Source organism: Balaenoptera ricei, chromosome 12 (genome assembly GCF_028023285.1).
Source record: "Balaenoptera ricei isolate mBalRic1 chromosome 12, mBalRic1.hap2, whole genome shotgun sequence".
NCBI lineage: Eukaryota > Metazoa > Chordata > Mammalia > Artiodactyla > Balaenopteridae > Balaenoptera > Balaenoptera ricei.
Genome location: NC_082650.1, coordinates 37402313 through 37420997, shown reverse-complemented (window position 1 = coordinate 37420997; position 18685 = coordinate 37402313). Strand labels below are relative to the sequence as shown.

The 18685-nt window shown below is 40.7% G+C and overlaps 1 protein-coding gene across 4 annotated transcripts in view; it reads left to right on the top strand.

The window, feature by feature from the left end:
• Positions 1 to 18685, top strand: part of TPD52L1 (TPD52 like 1) — a 98957-nt gene that overhangs the window by 63452 nt on the left and 16820 nt on the right. For all 4 annotated transcript variants that reach the window (XM_059941281.1, XM_059941280.1, XM_059941284.1 and 1 more), the window contains exon 3: positions 8080 to 8228. In XM_059941281.1, coding sequence (XP_059797264.1) covers positions 8080 to 8228 — 149 coding nt within the window. The remainder of the gene's footprint in view (positions 1 to 8079; positions 8229 to 18685) is intronic.

The following is an 18685-nucleotide window of genomic DNA, read 5'->3' as shown; positions in this document are numbered from 1 at the left end:
TCTGGGGCCCCTGGTCATAAGCAACCCCTCTCTGTTTGAGGGAAGATCCTACTGGGTCTGTTAGCCACTTGGGTAACAGGACACCTCACAGGTCAGCCTATTAGACTGCTTTTGAATCAGGCGGTAAGTTGTGGCCGTGATCCAAAGCAAGAGCTTTGTGAAGGGGGACTTCTTACGTCTGATTGCTTTGCTTAGAGGGGTCTCAGGGTGTGCCAGGCACCCGCTCTCCTCTTCTGTACACTCCCCTCCCTCGCTTCCTCAGTTTCTCCCACTGTTTGCTGACTGTGCTGGATCCCCGCCCCACTGCTTTACCCTGCACTGTTCTGTGGTCTATATTCCCATGAGGACGCCCTTAGACTTCAGGCGAGCCTGTAACCCCATTCAGCCACACAGCCGGCACGTTGTTGTGCTTACCAAGTGCTGGCAGAAGGAACACCTGTCCTTGTGGGGAGAGACGTAAAATGAGCCGGTATTGTCCAAGGGGATACATCTTAGCCGAGGTCTGCACCTTAAAAGAGGAATCTGTCGTTAACACAGTTCAGTCTCGAGTTTGTTATTATGTTCATGCAATATGTGTGTTTTTAAAAGTTCCTTCAGTGCGGGGCCAATATCACTTCTGATCTGGTGCAGTGATTTGTGCACAGAAGGTGTGCAATTAAGATTTTTAATTAACTTGAATCATAGCGCCAACAAACATTTATATTTGTGAATATTGGAAGAAGAATTTTTTTTCACAAATCTTGTCAATATATAAAGAAATACTATTTTGTTTCACATATTTGTTCTCATTAGTCTTATTACCAGCTGCTCCTAACATCTTTTCTGAGGTTTTTATGCATCTATTCTGTGGATTATTTTTTCCTTTCTCCCTTTTTAAATAAACTTGCTCAATACTTCTGTGCTACTAACATCCCACTCCCACTTTCGTTTCGCTAAGCTGCATTTGATGCTCAGTATTCTATAATGTGGCTTGCCTTTTGAAAAGGATGAAGTGTTGGCATTAGAACTGTAAATTTATGATTATATAACAATCAAGTACTGCCAATGTCCCCTAGATAAAATGACTCAAGAAAAATGAGCATTAATAGGAGTAGGAAAAATACCAGACAGCATTATCAAGTAGACAATGGCTGTTGCTCAGTGTGTCGTTCCCCAAGAAAAGCACACAGTGCCCTCAAGCCACCCGTCTCTTAGCCTTTACAAAGTGCCCTAAGCTCTTCCTTCCTCTCTCAGTTTTTTTCCTTCAAGACTTTCATTTTTTCTGGACTGAGCTAGTGAACAACTAAAGTCTTCACAACCAATACTGTCTTATTGTAACACCCCTCTGTGTTAATCAGGGTTCTCCAGAGAAGCAGAACCAATAGGATATATATATATGTATATAGAGATTTATTATAAGGAATTAGCTGTTGTGATTCTGGAGGCTGGCAAGTCTCAAGATCTACGGTCAGCAAGCTGGAGACTCAGGGGAGCTGATTGTGTAGCTCCAGTCTGAAGGCCTAGGAAGAGCCAATGTTACAGTTTGAATCTGAAAAAACAAAAAAACAAACAACAACAACAAGACAAAACAGTGGCCCAGCTCAAAAGCAGACAGGCAGATAGAGTTCCCTTTTACTCAAGTGAGGGTCAACCTTTTTGTTCTATATAGGTCTTCAACTGATTAGATGAGGCCCACCCACTTTGGGAGAGCAATCTGCTTTACTCAGTCTACCAATTCAAATGTTAATCTCATGCAGACTAACCCTCACAGACACACCCAGAATAATGTTTGACCAAATGTCTGGGCACCCCATGGCCTGTCACACCCTCCCAGATGTTATTTGCGTTTTAATTTTAATTCTCCCGTATTCTTAGCCAAGGCAGGAGTAACCAGGAGAAGTGACAGGACTTGAAGCAGTGTGTACAAGAGACCAAATGCTCTTACTCCTAAACATCATACTGATACTTAATAGTTTATGAAAGTATTTCTTTTTCTGGATTTAAGTTAGATATTTTATGTAATATAGCAGATTAAATAGAAAAGTAAGTTTTCAATCTTCTAATATAAATTTCATATTGAAGCTAACTCATTACTTAATTTATAATTTTTTTCATTTTTTATTGCAATAAATTGGCATAACATAAAATTAACTATTTTAAATTGAACCATTCAATGGCATTTAGAAACTTACAGTGTTGTGTAACTACCACCTCTGTCCAGCCCCAAAACATTTTAATCGTCCCAAAAGGGAACCCCATACCCACTAAGCAGTTGCTTCCTATTTCTCTTTCTTCTCTGCAGCCATCAGCCTGCATTTTGTCTCTATGGATTTAGCTAGGTATTTCATGTAAATGGAATCATAATACAATATGTGACCTTTTGTGGCTGGCTTTATTTCACTTAGCCTAGTGTTTTTGAGGTTCACCTGTGTTGTAGCTTATATCAGTACTTCATTCATTTTTACCAGTGAATAATATTCCATTTTATGTATATACTGCAATTTGTTTATCCATTCGTCCTTTGATGAATATTTGGGTTGTTTTCACCTTTTGGCTATTGTGAGTAGTGCTGTTTTGAGCATGCATATACATGTATTTGTTTGAGTACCTGTTCTCAATTCTTTGGAGAATATGCCTAGGAGCAGGAGTGCTGTGTCATATGGTAATTCCATGTTTAACTTTTTGAGAAACTGAGAGACTGTTTTCCACAGTGGCTGAACCATTTTTCATTCCCACCAGCAGTGAACAAGGGTTTCAATTTCTCCACATCCTCACCAACACTTACATTCCTATTCATTCATATCTGAGTAATCAAGTTGAAATACCTAATCTTGTGCATAAATGTTTATCCTATAAGAAGATCTTCTAAGGTGTCAAGAAACCAAAGAACCAGACTATCAGTTTCTAGTGAAGATATGATTCATTTAAAATTAAAGGGGAAAGGATATCTTGAATACTTTAATTGATGATTTACCTGCCCTCCAGCTCATTCCAAAACCAATCTGATACGGCTGCAGAGGCACTTACAATGTAGAATTTGCATACTACCTGCATCCGAATATCTGGGGGTGCTTGTTAAAAAATATATGTAGGCTGGCCTCACCAAATTTGAGACATCAGAATCTCAGGGCATTAAAAGGGGCCTTACTTCTGGAATCTGCATTTTAAATGTGCTCTCTGAGTGACTTTTATATAAACTGAAATTGAGAACCACTGGTGTAACTAGGCCAAAAATTCTCCTTAGTCAGATAAGTGAATGAATCTCACCAGGATTGTCATTTAAAGCATTTGTGATTAAAGACCTTTCTGCTGTGTCAGGACTCTCTGCTCTGCAGAAAGAGATGAGATTGGCCATATTCAGTCTTGCATGTTAATGTAATTTAAGATAATCTGTTTTTTCACCTTCTGGATTTTGCTTAATAGATATTTTGGCATATATTTAGATCACTGATAAATAAATGAAAGCTTTAAGAAGTGTGAGCCTTACATTTTATTGAAATGGTGAGACTTTCATTATAGAACCTGACAATAGACCCAACTGAGTAACTGAGTTCATGTTTCCATCATTAGAAGTTTTTTCTCTACAAATGCCTTTTTTTTTTTTTTTTCCTACAAATGCCTTTTAACGTATGCTTTGATTTTTGAATTATTAGGTGTGGAATTTTATCTTTCTTTAGGATAGTGTTTGGTAAATTGGTCACTTCAGTGTTTCTATCACTTTTTGGGATCGTGGATTTCTTTAGAAAATTGTGAATGCCCACGCCTCCCACCCCCAAATAACTCATGAATATCTTACTGTCCCCCATAGTTTTGAATAAATTTCTGGGGTTCCATAGATATAAGATGGAAAATACCAAGATGTTTAAACCTCTTTCTTCTTCTCTACAGCTTTAATTTCTTTCTGCAAGTTAGAAAACTTCCCATTAATTTTGTTACAAGTTGGAAACTACAGTAACACCTGATACATGTACAAAACCAGATTCCCAGTCACTTCAGTCACTCAAACTGAAAGAAAGCCCAAAAGGTCTTTCTAGTACAGAATAAAAGGCTGAAATGAAGGCCACGTATTTTCTATGGTAAGAGAGCTAGACATACAACCTTGAGAAATCTTAGGCAGCAAACTAAGTGCGGAAGAACACATTGACAAAGATGAAAAAGTGGAATATAACATGAGAGCAAAAGGATAGAAGGGTTTGATTTTAAAATGACAGTGTGGGGCTTCCCTGGTGGCGCAGTGGTTGAGAATCTGCCTGCCAATGCAGGGGACACGGGTTCGAGCCCTGGCCTGGGAAGATCCCACGTGCCGCGGAGCAACTGGGCCCGTGAGCCACAATTACTGAGCCTGCGCGTCTGGAGCCTGTGCGCCGCAACAAGAGAGGCCGCGATAGTGAGAGGCCGCGATAGTGAGAGGCCCGCGCACCACGATGAAGAGTGGCCCCCGCTCGCCGCATCTAGAGAAAACCCTCGCACAGAAACGAAGACCCAACACAGCCAAAAATAAATAAATAAATTTATAAATAAATAAATAAAATAAAATGACAGTGTGTTCTCATTTAATGGAGAGACTAAAAACATGATCCCCTTTGGTGGTCCCTGGGTGCACTCCTTTTGCAGTAATGAGTATATGTCTGCGTCCTGAAGACTCTTGCTCATCAAGAAAAGACAGGGTGCTATTGATTATAACATGTTTATGGAAGGTGAAATTCATTTTAGAAAGACTTTAAAAAGATTTCTAGGAGCATACGAGAAATGTTCCATAACCATAAAAAAAATGGATAATGTTAGATTACTAGGACATTTTGCTGATATTAAAAGCTCCAAGATATTGTTCTTTTCTACTAGATGATTTAAGATGCTTGATTCAGTATTTCTGCCTGTTTTGCTTAAGTGATTTTTTGTGAATGCGAAGGTTTACAATGCTATTTTTGTCTGTTCACCATTGGGGTAAAATCTTCCTTGCTCTAATAAAAAGGACTAATTTTTGCAAAGGTAACTGTCATTGTTGAGATGTGCTTTTCAGCAGCTACGTCTCTGGTGACCCAAGGAACACATTTGCAAGATGACTGACAGGGTTAGTGATGCTCCTTGTGGTCAGAAGTAGAGAGACACTTAGAATGTAAATGAGACACAGATCTCCATTAAAAAAAGTAATAATCTCATAAAGTGTCAGGCACTTTTTTTTTTTAACCTCTGTGCGTGTGGGATACTAAGGGAGTACTACTGATTCTCTTCTGGCTTCACAAAGAAAGTCACAAATATTTATACTTTTCAGAAAACAAAGATGTAAATTTAAGCAATATTACTAGGGCAATATGATACAAAGTGTGACAATGGAATGAAGTATGATAACTGGAATCAAAGACTTCGAGGAGGTTCAAAATTATTTTCACAAAATATAGCAATGCTCTCTAAAATCTGGGTATTTTACAGAACTCCTTTGTTAGAAATTAGATTTGCAAGAGCAATTTTTTCATGACTTATTTATTTTATAACTGGAAGTTTATCCCTTTGGATCCCCTTCACCCATTTTACCCACCCCTCTCCCTTGCCTCTGGCAACCACCAGTCTATTCTCTTTATCTATGGGGTTGGTGGTTTTTTTAAGATTCCACATATAAATGAGATCATACAGTCATATAGTATTTGTCTTTCCCTGTCTGACTTCTTTTACTTAGCATATTGCCCTCAAGGTCCATCCATGTTTTAAATGGCAAGATTTCCTTCGTTTTAATGGCTGAGTAATATTTCTGTATGTGTGTGTGTGTGTGTGTGTGTATGTGTGTATGTAAAATATCTTCTTTATCCATTTATCTATCAGTGGACACTTAGGTTATTTCCATATCTTAGCTATTGTTAATAATGCTGCAATGAACATGGAGGGGTACATGTATCTTTTCTGAGCTAGTGTTTTAATTTTCTTTGGATAAATCCTCAGAAGTGGAATTGCTGGATCATATGAGAGTTCTATTTTTAATTTTTAAAAGAATCTCCATACTGTTTTCCGTAGTGTACAAGAGCAATTTTATGATGCTGAAGAGATTTGCTTTTCTGCTAGCACAGAGGAAACAGGAGATACATCAGTACAAAGACTTGTACATGAATGTTTATAGTAGTTTTAGTTGCATTAGCCAGATCCAAATATCCTTCAGTAGTTGAATAGAAAGCAAACTGTGGTATATCCATACAATGGAATACTACTCTGCAGAGAAAAGGAAAAGCCATTGATGATTTAGCAACATGGATGAATCAAATGATCTCAAATTATTATATTGAGTGAACAAAGTCAGGCAAGAATGAGTTTATACTGTGTAGTTCAATTTATATTAAATTCCAGAAAATACAAACTAAACTCCAGTGAAAGAAAGATCAGTGACTGCCTGGGTGAGGGAAGAGAAAAGGGAGGGAGGAATTACAAAGAAGAACTAGAAAAGTTTTGGAGGTGATGATTTCTTCACTATGTTGATTAAGGCGATGACTTCACAGGAGTATACATATATCAAAACGTACAGATTGGACACTTTACATGTGTACAGTTTATTGTATGTTAATTACATGTCAATTAAAATTGTTAACAAGAAAAATCAACACAAATCACTCCCTTGCATACATCCTCTCCTCCCTTGTTCATTCTCTCCTGAGGCACCACCTTGGCAAACCACAATGTATGCTAGGTGTGGTTGGCAAAAAATAAACAACACTGACTAATAACACTTTAAAAGAAGTTGTTAGGCATAGACTACAAAACCAGTCTTTTGTTCAAAAACTATATCTATGTATAATTTTAGGAAAACGTTTGGACGATTAGAAACCAAAAAAATTAAGCAGTGGCTATTTCCTAGTAGATTACACATGATTTTTTTTTTTTTTAAACATCTTTATTGAAGTATAATTGCCTTACAATGGTGTGTTAGCTTCTGCTTTATAACAAAGTGAATCAGTTATACACATACAGTATGTTCCCGTATCTCTTCCCTCTTGCATCTCCCTCCCTCCCACCCTCCCCATCCCACCCCTCTAGGTGGTCACAAAGCACTGAGCTGATCTCCCTGTGCTATGCGGCTGCTTCCCACTAGCTATCTATTTTACATTTGGTAGTGTATATATGTCCATGACACTCTCTTACCCTGTCACATCTCACCCCACCCCCTCCCCATATCCTCAAGTCCATTCTCTAGTAGGTCTGTGTCTTTATTCCCGTCTTGCCACTAGGTTCTTCATGGCCTTTTTTTTTTTTTTTTTTTTTTTCCTTAGATTCCGTATATATGTGTTAGCATACTGTATTTGTTTTTCTCTTTCTGACTTACTTCACTCTGTATGACAGATTCTAACTCCATCCACCTCATTACAAATACCTCCATTTCATTTCTTTTTATGGCTGAGTAATATTCCATTGTATATATGTGCCACATCTTCTTTATCCATTCATCTGTCGATGGACATTTAGGTTGCTTCCAGGTCCTGGCTATTGTAAATAGAGCTGCAATGAACATTGTGGTACATGACACTTTTTGACCTATGGTTTTCTCAGGGTATATGCCCAGTAGTGGGATTGCTGGGTCGTATGGTAGTTCTATTTGTAGTTTTTTAAGGAACCTCCATACTGTTCTCCATAGTGGCTGTATCAATTTACATTCCCACCAACAGTGCAAGAGTGTTCCCTTTCCTCCACACCCTCTCCAGCATTTATTGTTTCTAGATTTTTTGATGATGGCCATTCTGACCGGTGTGAGATGATATCTCATTGTAGTTTTGATTTGCATTTCTCTAATGATTAATGATGTTGAGCATTCTTTCATGTGTCTGTAGGCCATCTGTATATCTTCTTTGGAGAAATACACATGATTTTTATTTTCTTTATATTTTGCTGTATGAGTGAATTTTTTACAAGGAATAGTGATTTCTTTTAGAATCATTAAAGCTAAAAAAATCTACTTTCATTTTTAAATATTAGACTGTCTTCTCTACAGGATGTGTTTGCTAAGGCCATGCACCGGGCTATGTAAACAAGAGGGCGCAGAGGCTGCTTTGGAGCACCGAGGGCACCCGTGTGTGTTTCAGCTGGTCTGACCTCTTTCCCCACCATTTTCCCTCCTACCTGTAGCTAGAAGATGAAATTACAACATTACGACAAGTTTTATCAGCGAAAGAAAGGCGCCTGGTTGAGATAAAACAAAAACTCGGCATGAACTTGATGAATGAATTAAAACAGAACTTCAGCAGAAGCTGGCATGACGTGCAGACTACTACTGCGTAAGTATACGTTTTTCTTAAAAGTAAATCACTCAGCCTGCTGTCTTGCCTCTTCAGTTTTTTTTTCCCATGAGGCTGATTTCATACTGGTGGCTAGGGAAAAATATTTTCTCCAGAAGTAAAATAAGGAAATATGAATAATCATTAATATGTTGCATGATGCAGACTCTATAAAGTAGCTTCATGAAATAAAACTTTGTTCACCAACACTGTTTTCACTCAGACTACTTTTATGGAGTTGTACAGTTTAAAGTTCTTTCTCTTCATTATATATATATATATTTTTAACATTTGTTAAATATATACTTTTTCCTTATGTTTTCTCATAAAATTCTAAATCCTCAGAATACTTGGCATTCACTGCATATTTTGAGTTACTATCAAAAATGGTTGACAGCTTTAAAAACTGTACAGACTTTTTGTCCATTTACGTGAAAAGAAAAGCTTGTACCTCTCATGTTTGGGGGTGTGCTTTTATCCCCACTACTCTAGGGAATGTTAGAACTGGGTTAAGGCCACATGAAATAATAGAATATATTGGTTTCTGCCCCCGGTTTCTGGCACAGAGCTCCCAAAACCCTTATAATTTCCTACGTGATAAGAGCACCAGGAGCATCTTTTGTTCTAACATTTGCATTTTTTTAAGCATTATTCATTTTTAATTAATTAATTTATTTATTTATTTTTGGTTGTGTTGGGTCTTTGTTTCTGTGCGAGGGCTTTCTCTAGTTGTGGCAAGCGGGGGCCACTCTTCATCGCGGTGCGCGGACCTCTCACTATCGCGGCCTCTCTTGTTGTGGAGCACAGGCTCCAGACGCGCAGGCTCAGTAGTTGTGGCTCACGGACCCAGTTGCTCCGCGGCATGTGGGATCTTCCCAGACCAGGGCTCGAACCCGTGTCTCCTGCATTGGCAGGCAGATTCTCAACCACTGCGCCACCAAGGAAGCCCCCTAACATTTGCATTTTGACCCTGGTTCCTGACACAGAGTTCCTAGATCCCTTGGAATTTCTTGGGTGATAGCAGTATCCTTGGTTCTAATGAGGTGACTCTTCGTGGACTCCTGGATGAGGGCTGGTCACCAGAAAGACCAAGCCATGATTAGAAGCTTGGAACTGTCAGTCCCACACCCCCATTCTCTAGAGAGGGAAAAGGAGCTGGAAATGATCTATCATGCCTACATGATGAAGCCTCCATAGAAATCTCAAAAATATGGGGTTTGGAGAGCTTTAGGGTTGCTGAACACATGGAGGTGCCGGGAGGGTGGCGTACCAGGAGAGAGAATGGAAGCTCGGTACCCATGCCCACATGCCTCTTCCATCTGGTTGTACATCTGTATCTTTTATCATATCATTTTTACAATAAATCGGTAACCTACTAAGAAATCTGTTTTCCTGAGTTCTGTGAGCCACTCTAACAAATTAATTGAACTCAAGGAGGAGGTTGTGGGAACCTCTGACTTATAGCCCACTGGTCAGGAGCACTGGTGATAATCTGGACTTGCGATTGGCATCTGGAGTGATGTGAGTGGGGAGCAGTCTTGTGGGACTGAGCCCTTAACCTGTGGGATCTGACTCGATCTCCAGGTAGATAGTGTCAGAACTGAGTTAAATTGTAGAACGCCCAGCTGGTGTCACAGAATTGCTTGGTGTGTGGAAACCCCCCCATAGCTGATATCAGAAGTATTGTGAGTCTGATAGTAATGTGAGAGTAAAGGAGAAACACAGGAGAAGCAAGTTTTTCTTACTTAGACCAACAGAAATGTTTTCAGCTTTGCCATTATCTTCCTGTCTGATATTAGGCAAGGTACAGAATAGGTTTGGGTATTCTACAATCATGCTTTCATGGGGTTACTTTTTAAATTACGTGAAATATTTAACTATTGTGGTACGTCTCTAATGATTTAAAATATTTTGCTTACCAGGGGGTCTTGTGCCAAAGCGAAGAAGGTGCCCGCATCATAATGTGATTGTTCTTCCTTTTGTGTGTTGGGAGCTGGGGGCCGATGGAGAAACCACAGAGGCTTCCTATCCCTTGACCCCAGATTCCACCATCAAGAAATTTTTGTCTTTGTGTTATGCATTTTCTTCCCTAGTATTACTCCTTGGAAGGTAAAGATATTACATTGCTAGTATCTAAGTGGGAAACAATTTTTCTCTTTGCTGGTACATTTCTCCCAGGCACAGAGGGGCCTGGTAGTAAGAAAAGGTACCCATGATGGACAGCAATTATTTCAGTTTGGCTGGGGGCCAACTTTGCCTGCTGGTTACTGAGAACTAAGATCTAAGACCTTAGTGAAGATGCCCTTTGCATGAGGAGTTAGATCTAAGAGGAGCCTGACGTCTCCACACTGTGGTTCCCTTAGTGTCCATGTAAAGGGGAATATTCTCTCCAGCTCTAAGCGCCTAGCAATTCTATCTGCATCTGTGCGTGTGCACCCCATGGGCTCATCCAGAAAGGGTCAGGACACAGTCCAGAGTAGGGCAGGATGGAGCCAGGAAGCCCATCAGTGTCTCTCCAGAGGTTGACCAACCTTCCCCAACATGATGATTATGGAAGAAGATAAGAAACTACACACTGATGTTTATCAATTTAAAATATATATATTGCCAACACCGTATGAACAATCTCCTGAAAATTCAGGATAGCTGGATTTTAGGCACTAAATTAAATGAGCTTATCTGTCAGTAGTTTTGCTTTTTGTCTTTGCACTTTGGTGGCCTATACCAATTAATGGCCCTGATAGGGTGAGGCCGAGCCATCTCTAATTCCCTGGGTCTGGTGACCTCTGTATTTAATCCAGGTCTGGGGTTTCTTGTCACTTCATCTGAACTTCCTTCTGGGGTGTCAGAACCAGGCAGGATCTTTCTGCTTGGGCTCCCTGACCACACCGCAAGGATAAGAGAACCCAATGGAGGGAGGGCAATTCTGGCTCTTCTGTTGCTGAGAGGAGGGAGGGAGCAGGGAATATCTGAGCAGAGGGTGTGGCCAGTTTGTTCTGGGTCTGCCAGGGCAGGCGGGGGGCGGGGGAGTGAGGGGAATGGGTCATGGTTTCCTGAGACATGGACTTAGAGCAGGCAAGTTCAAGGAAGGCTTGTAGCCTCTTTGCGCACTGGAGAATATATAGTTTCTGGTTTTCCCATGTTTGAAAAAACCAATTGGTTTTATAGTCAGGCAGTACACTTAGTATCAAGCTTTTTGTTGAATGAGTAGAACAGATTTATTCTCTGGGGTTATCGAGTTTTAAGTCGTGGTCAGGAAAATAGAGTTTTGTTTTTGTTTATTTTACAAGTTTTTACAAGTAACCGGTTAAAAGCTAAGTGTGACAGGGTTGTAATGGCGAATCCAGGGTATTGTAGGGGATGTAAAGCAGGGGATGGAACCTTGCCTGGTGTCTCAGGGAAGCTTTTTTGAGTAAGATGTTTAAGCAGAACTCTGAAGGACGATTTGGAGTTTAATCGGGCCACAGGGGGCAGGAGGAGCGTCCTGGGGGAGGCACAGCTGGTTAAGGCTGGCAGAGAAGGCTCCTTCTCCTAAGGAGAATCCGTCCAATTACTTAGTCTTGTTGAGATGGTGGGGAGAAGGGGCCGGGCTTGTGGCATCTGTTTATAACAGAGTTATTCTTTATCCACAGGCAATAGAAAGCTGTTAGGGGGGTCCTGACAGTTTGTTTACCCAACAAGTGTGTTAGTGAGTGTCTGCTATTAAGCATTATTACCCAGGGGCTAATCTAAGCCCTCAGGATACAGGATTCAACAAGATGGACAAAGTTTCTAATCTCTGTGAGTGTTGGAAGGGAAAAGGGCAGGAAACGAGCAGCAAACAAATGAGGATCTGTCGGGATGCTATGACGAAGACCGCATAGGTTGAGGTACTAGAGAGTGACTCGCGGGAGAGGGTGGAAGCTGCTTTGATGGGTCCCTGACAGGGGAAGCCTGTCCTGGGAGGTTTCTTTGAGCTGAGACCTGAATGACAGAAAGATATGATCTTGTGAGGATCTGGGGAAGAGCTTTCAGGCTGAGGAAAAAATTGCCACAAGGACACTGAGGCAAGACCTGGCTTTACAGGTTTCAGGAAGCAGAGGAAAGGGCTGTGTCTGGAGTGTAGTGAGAGGAGCTTGAGGTCAGAGCCTCTGGGGCCTCCCAGGCCAAGGGGAGGAGTGGGGAGTTTATTCCAAGAGCTTTGGATGCCGTTGGAGAATTTGCAGCAGGAAGTGACTTGTTCTAATTCACCTTTTAAAAAGAACATTCTGGTTAGTTTGTGTAATATAGATTGTGAAGAGGCAGGAATGGAAACCAGAAAATCATTTATAAGACTGTTGCAGTGGCCCGGGTTGTCGTGATGGAGAGTCATGAGCAGAGAGGGGACAGGATCTGTAGGTCGACCCAATGGGACTTCCCACTGATTTGGAGGTGGGGTGGGCGGTGAGGGAAATAGAGGGATCAAGTGTGACCTGAGGTCTCTGACTTGGGCTCCTGGGTGAATACTGAGACTGGTTACAGCAGTGGGGGTTTAGCACTGTAGTTAAGCTGGTGGGTTGTGGACACCAACCAACTGCCTGGTTTGAAATCTGGGTCCCCTGCCTCCATGAAGTGAGATCGTATTAGTACCGATCGTAGGTAGTGAGGATTCAATGAGCGCAGAACCGTGTCTGACACTCTGTAGGCCTGTTTGCTGTTCTAGGAAACAGGTCTGGTGTGGACACCCAAGAATTCTGTTCTGGCCATGCGCAGTCTGAGACATCCAGTAGATAAACAAGTTTATATATTGAGAGGGCAACTCGGAGGAAAAGTCAGGGATGGAAATGGACATTTGAGAGTCATCTACATATTGATGCATTGAAAGCTGCAGACCTAGATGAGATTTCCTCAGAGATGAGTTAATAAATACAGATGATCATGGACTCACTAACCTTTAGGAATGATGTGAACTTTGCTTTGTAAAGAAGAAAAAATCTCTTTCTTAAGAGGGAGGCATGAGTCTATCAGCAACATAATTTCTGGAGAGCATCTTTTTCCCACCATTTTTTCTTGGCTGCTGAGGGAAAGGGAAAAGTCTTAATCATATGTTGGGGGGAGGGGGGCAGACAGAAAAGCAGAATCTATTTTTCCCCTGAATATTTAAATCCCTGCTATTAGCGTCCATGATACCCATTCTAGAACAATATCTATACCTCATACAATGAAATTTTGATATGGGGGAATGATGAACTGGGGTAAGGTTCGATTGGAGAGAATTAGATTTCAAAGCACTAAAAAGAATTTCAGCTGTCAGAGTATTGCAGGTATCCCAGAGGCAATACTTTGCATACTGATTAAGCAATCATGACCTATTTAGTTTGATTTATAATGAAAAGAAAATCTGTGACATGTTAATGAAAGATCTTGGCATATTTTAGTCTGTGGTAGGATTCAAATTGGAATAGGACCAGATGAGTAGGAATAACTACACCGCACACTAAAATTATCTCCTTTATAGAAAGATAACCATACAGTAGTAGGTCTAGAGGTCATCTGTGTCCCTGGGTTTGTCGTTGCTGTTGTTTTTGTCATAGTTTTTTATTTGCCTTGATTTAGAGAATCTAAGAACACTCACAAAAAATTCCCCCCAGCCTCATCCTGAAGCTTTTTAATGTTTTTAGGCTTCAAGGAAGCATGGGGGAGGTGGGCAGCTTTGGGGTGAAGGGGTGGGGAGACCACTGGAGGAGAAATTGAATCTCTTCTGGAAATAGAAGGAAAAGGAATTTGGAAACTTGATGTCGTGGTGGGCTATTACAACTGATATGCTTCATTTTAGTGAGTGTTCAGCCTTTGCTAACCAGTGAAATTGCCCACCAATAAACACTGAGTTGTATCGTAGAACAAATGGTAGGTCTACAAAGGGGAGAAGGTTGTGGAATGGAATTTAAACCATTCCATCTTTTCGGAAAGCTTAATAACTTCATCCTATATACAGAGGAGTAAAACTCTAACATTCAGCATTAAAAAAAAATGCACAGTGCTTGAAAATTGAAGCTCAGTTTATGATTTATTTACTCTTTGCTTTTGTGCTTCTAAGACTTCCAGCTTATTATGGTCAGTAAAGATTATGGACTCACTTTCACTCCTCTTTTTATGAGGAGCCAGTTGTGGCACCATTGGGTTCAGAAGTGCCAGTGAAGATTAAAGATCTAACTTAAAAAGACCACGTAGCACATCTCTCACATGGTCGTTCATTCTTCTTACCTTTCGGCTTTCATCTTATCACACAAGGCAGGAAGTAAGTTCTACTTTTCTAGATTCAAGTGGTAAATCTATGTTTTGATAGTGTGTTTAGGGAAGCTTTGGAAGAAAAGAAGCCTAAATAGTTTTTGTGTCTTTGGTGAAATGCTGCATATGCAACTGTTCAAGTAATGCTCTCTTTTAAATTCTATAATAGAAAACAGACTTGGGCTATAAGATATCTTCTTGTAAAAAGACTGTTGAATTTAAAATTTTTTCTTCTATCCGTATGTAGAAAAATGCTTTAAGTCAGAACATGTTAGAAGATGACACGCTTTCTCGTTTTGATATTAACACTGACTTTCAAATGTGTTAAGACATGAAGAGGAATCTGCATGAAAAGTCAACAGAATGCCTTTTATTTGGCTTGCAGAGAACCTTACCCCACACTACTGAAGAGCCCCTTGTCGGTGTGCTGGCCAAACAGCTCACCTGTTCTAGCAGTTAAATGCTACCCATTCCTTAAAGATGTGCGCGCACACACACACACACACACACACACACACACACACGAATGCAATGGAATATTATTCAGCCATGAGAAAGAAGGAAATCCTGCTGTTTGCGACAACATGGATGAACCTTGAGGGCATTATGCTAAGTGAAGTAAGTCAGAGAAGGGCAGATACTGCATGGTATCACTTATATGTGGAATCTAAAAAAAAGTCAAACTCTTGGAAACAGAGTTCAAGGGTGGTTGCTAGAGGTGGGCGTATGGGTGACATAGGGAGAGGTTGGTAAGAGTACATACTTTCAGTTATAAGATGAATAAGGTCTGAGGATCTAATGTATAATATCATGACTATAGTTGGTAACACTGTATTGTATAATTGAAATTTGCTAAGAGAGTAGAACTTAAATGTTCTCATCTACACACACACACACACACACACACGCGCATATGTATGTGAGGTGATGGATATGTTAATTTACTAGATGGAAAAGAATCCTTTCACAGTGTATATGTATATCAAATCCAATATCTCACAATTTTGTTTTGTCAGTTATACCTCAGTAAAGCTGGACGGGGGGAAGCTATCCATTCCAGCCAAACTGAATCTCTGAAAAGTAAAGCCTATTTTTCTGTTGACTTCCATTGGAAAAGAGGAAGATTACTTGTACTCAAAACAAGCAAACAAAATGCATCTTCAGTGAGTTAACGCATACAAAGTGCTTAATAAATGTGAGCTGCCATTTGCTTATCACAGTTAAACTTTTGCCAAAGAAAGGTTCAACACTGGACCATATTTGAGCCTTGTTGGGAAGTGCAGTTCCTCCAAAGCTACTGTTTGCTGGATTGCTTTAGAGCACGCAAGGAAGAATTGCCCTCACTCACCTTAAGATCACTGTGGCTCTTCTCCAGAGTTAGAAACTTCGCACCGCCAAGTCCTGACTCTGCACCTGTAGCTGAAGCTGGGGCATCCCAGCCTCCAGAGTCCAGAGGAAACTCACGTGACTCTTGCTCTAGTTGATTCAGGCACTGGGGATACAGTGATGATGAACAAGACGTGGTTCTGCCCTCAGGAAGTTCAGGCGAGTCCCAGAGAGAGGTTTAAAAACCGTAATTGCAGCACATTGGGAGGATGTTTGCAAAGAGCTGTGCAGAGGGGATTATGGGAACCCTGAGGAGAGGCACCCAACACAGACTTCTTGAAGCAAATACTCCCAGTTTTCTTGCCTCCCAGTGCACAATTGACAGCAACCTGAGGATATCTTTTTTCTTTTTAATAAATTTATTTATTTATTTATTTATTTATGTCTGCGTTGGGTCTTCGTTGCTGCGCGCGGGCTTTCTATAGTTGCGGCGAGCGGGGGCTACTCTTCGTTGCGGTGCGCGGGCTTCTCATTGCGGTGGCTTCTCTTGCTGCGGAGCACGGGGTCTAGGAGCACGGGCTTCAGTAGTTGTGGCACACAGGCTCAGTAGTTGTGGCTTGCGGGCTCTAGGGCGCAGGCCCAGTAGTTGTGGTGCACGGGCTTAGTTGCTCCGCGGCATGTGGGATCTTCCCAGACCAGGGCTTGAGCCCGTGTCCCCTGCATTGTCAGGCGGATTCTTAACCGCTGCGCCACCAGGGAAGTCCCTGAGGATATCTTAACACTTGATTTTTATTTAAGAAAAATGTGTTAGTTGTCCACTCTATCAATTATGGAACTCAGCAATGGTATAATTTATATTTAGCTTAAAATAAGAGATGCTAGTAATGTAAAATGCTAAATACCACTTCCATTTAAATTATAAGGTTGTCAAGTGAATCAGAATGTTAGTTTTTAAATTGTTTTTCATTATTTGAATACTATTGAACATAATTTTATGTGATAGAGTTGAAAAAACAGTTTTCAGTATTAGTAGTACAAACTATGTACAGGATTTCATGGCACAATAAAGGGAGTAAAATGCAAATACACTGACTTCCTTGGGGGTTATCTGTGGCCTGACAGAAGAGCGTTTTTTCAAGACACAGGCTCCTAGCCTCTGGATGAGGATGTATATTACTTATTCAGTTTTAAGATCAAGCCCAATTAGGATGCACCATAAGGTACAGGGTCTGTGCAGTGCACAACTCCAGAGGGACCCTTCACTTAGGCTGTAATGTGTGTGGTACTCCTTGGAGCTTTTAAATGCTCTGAGCCTGCTGACCTATTTCTCATGGAGTCCCTAGTTATTTTGTTCGTGGAGCTCACTTCCCCATGTATAACCCTCTCTCATTGCCTAACCCCTAGAAATCTCTTGTCCTCAATTATTGGTCTCTAAGTAATGTATATAAGGACTACTAATTGTTTTCAAGGAATGTAGTGGTTTGCCTAGGGGAAGAGGTCTAAAAGTGTGGGTAGAAAATGTGCATCTTAAAATTTCTTGAAATATAGTATTATTATTTCTCTCCACAAACACTGGAGTTGATCTAATTCACCCTTGTCATCTCCTAGGCAACAAGACACTCTGATGGAAGGCAGGCACACTGCCTACTCTAACCCTACCTCTGTCATTAAAGGGTCACTCAGCTCTTCTGGGCCTCAGTTTCATCATCTGTAGTCTTAAGGGATCGGGCTCTAGTGCCTTTCAGATTTAACATTTTATAATTCCCAGAAATAAAGAGTTAACAGTCCCTAAAATCTTTAACACTCCATTGAGCTATCCATATGGTTGAATTTTAACTTTGAAATTTCACATAGATATAGAGATGCATTTGTCATGGTGAGGACTTAAATGTCCCTAATACCTCACTAAAGTAGTCAGATGCCTGTAAACACCTGTCTCACATTTTGATACAGAAGCGTGTTTAACACATAATGTGCTAACACTTATTGCTTACTATATGTAGAGTCACCCCTAGGTATCTGCGGGCGGTTTGTCCCAGGACCCATGCAGATACCAAAATCCATGGATGCTCAAGTCCCTTATATAAAATGGTGTAGTATTTGCATATGACCTATACGCATCCTCCCATACGCGTGAAATCATCTCTAGATTACTTATAAAACCTAATGCAGTGTAAATAGATCTAAATACAGTGTAAATGCTATGGAAATAGTTACCCACAGATGGCAAATTCAAGTTTTGCTTTTTAGAACTTCCTGGAATTTTTTTCCTGAATATTTTCCATCTGTGGTTGGTTGAATGCGCAGATGCAGAACCCACAGATGCGGCGGGCTAACTGTACTTCTCCCTGACTAGCTATTTTTAAATGAAGCCATTAAATTTAGAATGTCTCACACACACACACACAAAGTGTTCAAAAGTCACTTCTTACCTCAAAATTCAAAGCATTCTCAAATATATAAAAGTTCAACTACGTGGAAAGTTTACAAGTAAATTAAATATTTGCTTTAATTGCAAGAAATTCCTGAAAGAAATGCAGGACCAACACAAGAAGGAATTCTCTAACTGGTACCCAGTCCCAACCTCATGCAAAGACCACAGTGTGGCAGAGTAATTTTTTACTTTTCCCTTGAGTCACCTTTCAGGCCTTACAGAGGCAGTACTGGGTGGATACCCAATTGACTGTCTTCTCTTGGCCTTCCTCGATTCCCTCTTCTGTGCCCATTTCCCCCCAGAACCCAACTCTGTTCCTCTGACATTCACTTAGCCAAGACCCCAGGTGAGTGATGATGGTGAATTGAACTAAGGCAGAGACCAGTAGAGGTGGTGAGACAGTAGACAGATTCTAGATCTATTTGGAAGGTTGAACTAGCAGGGTCTCTTG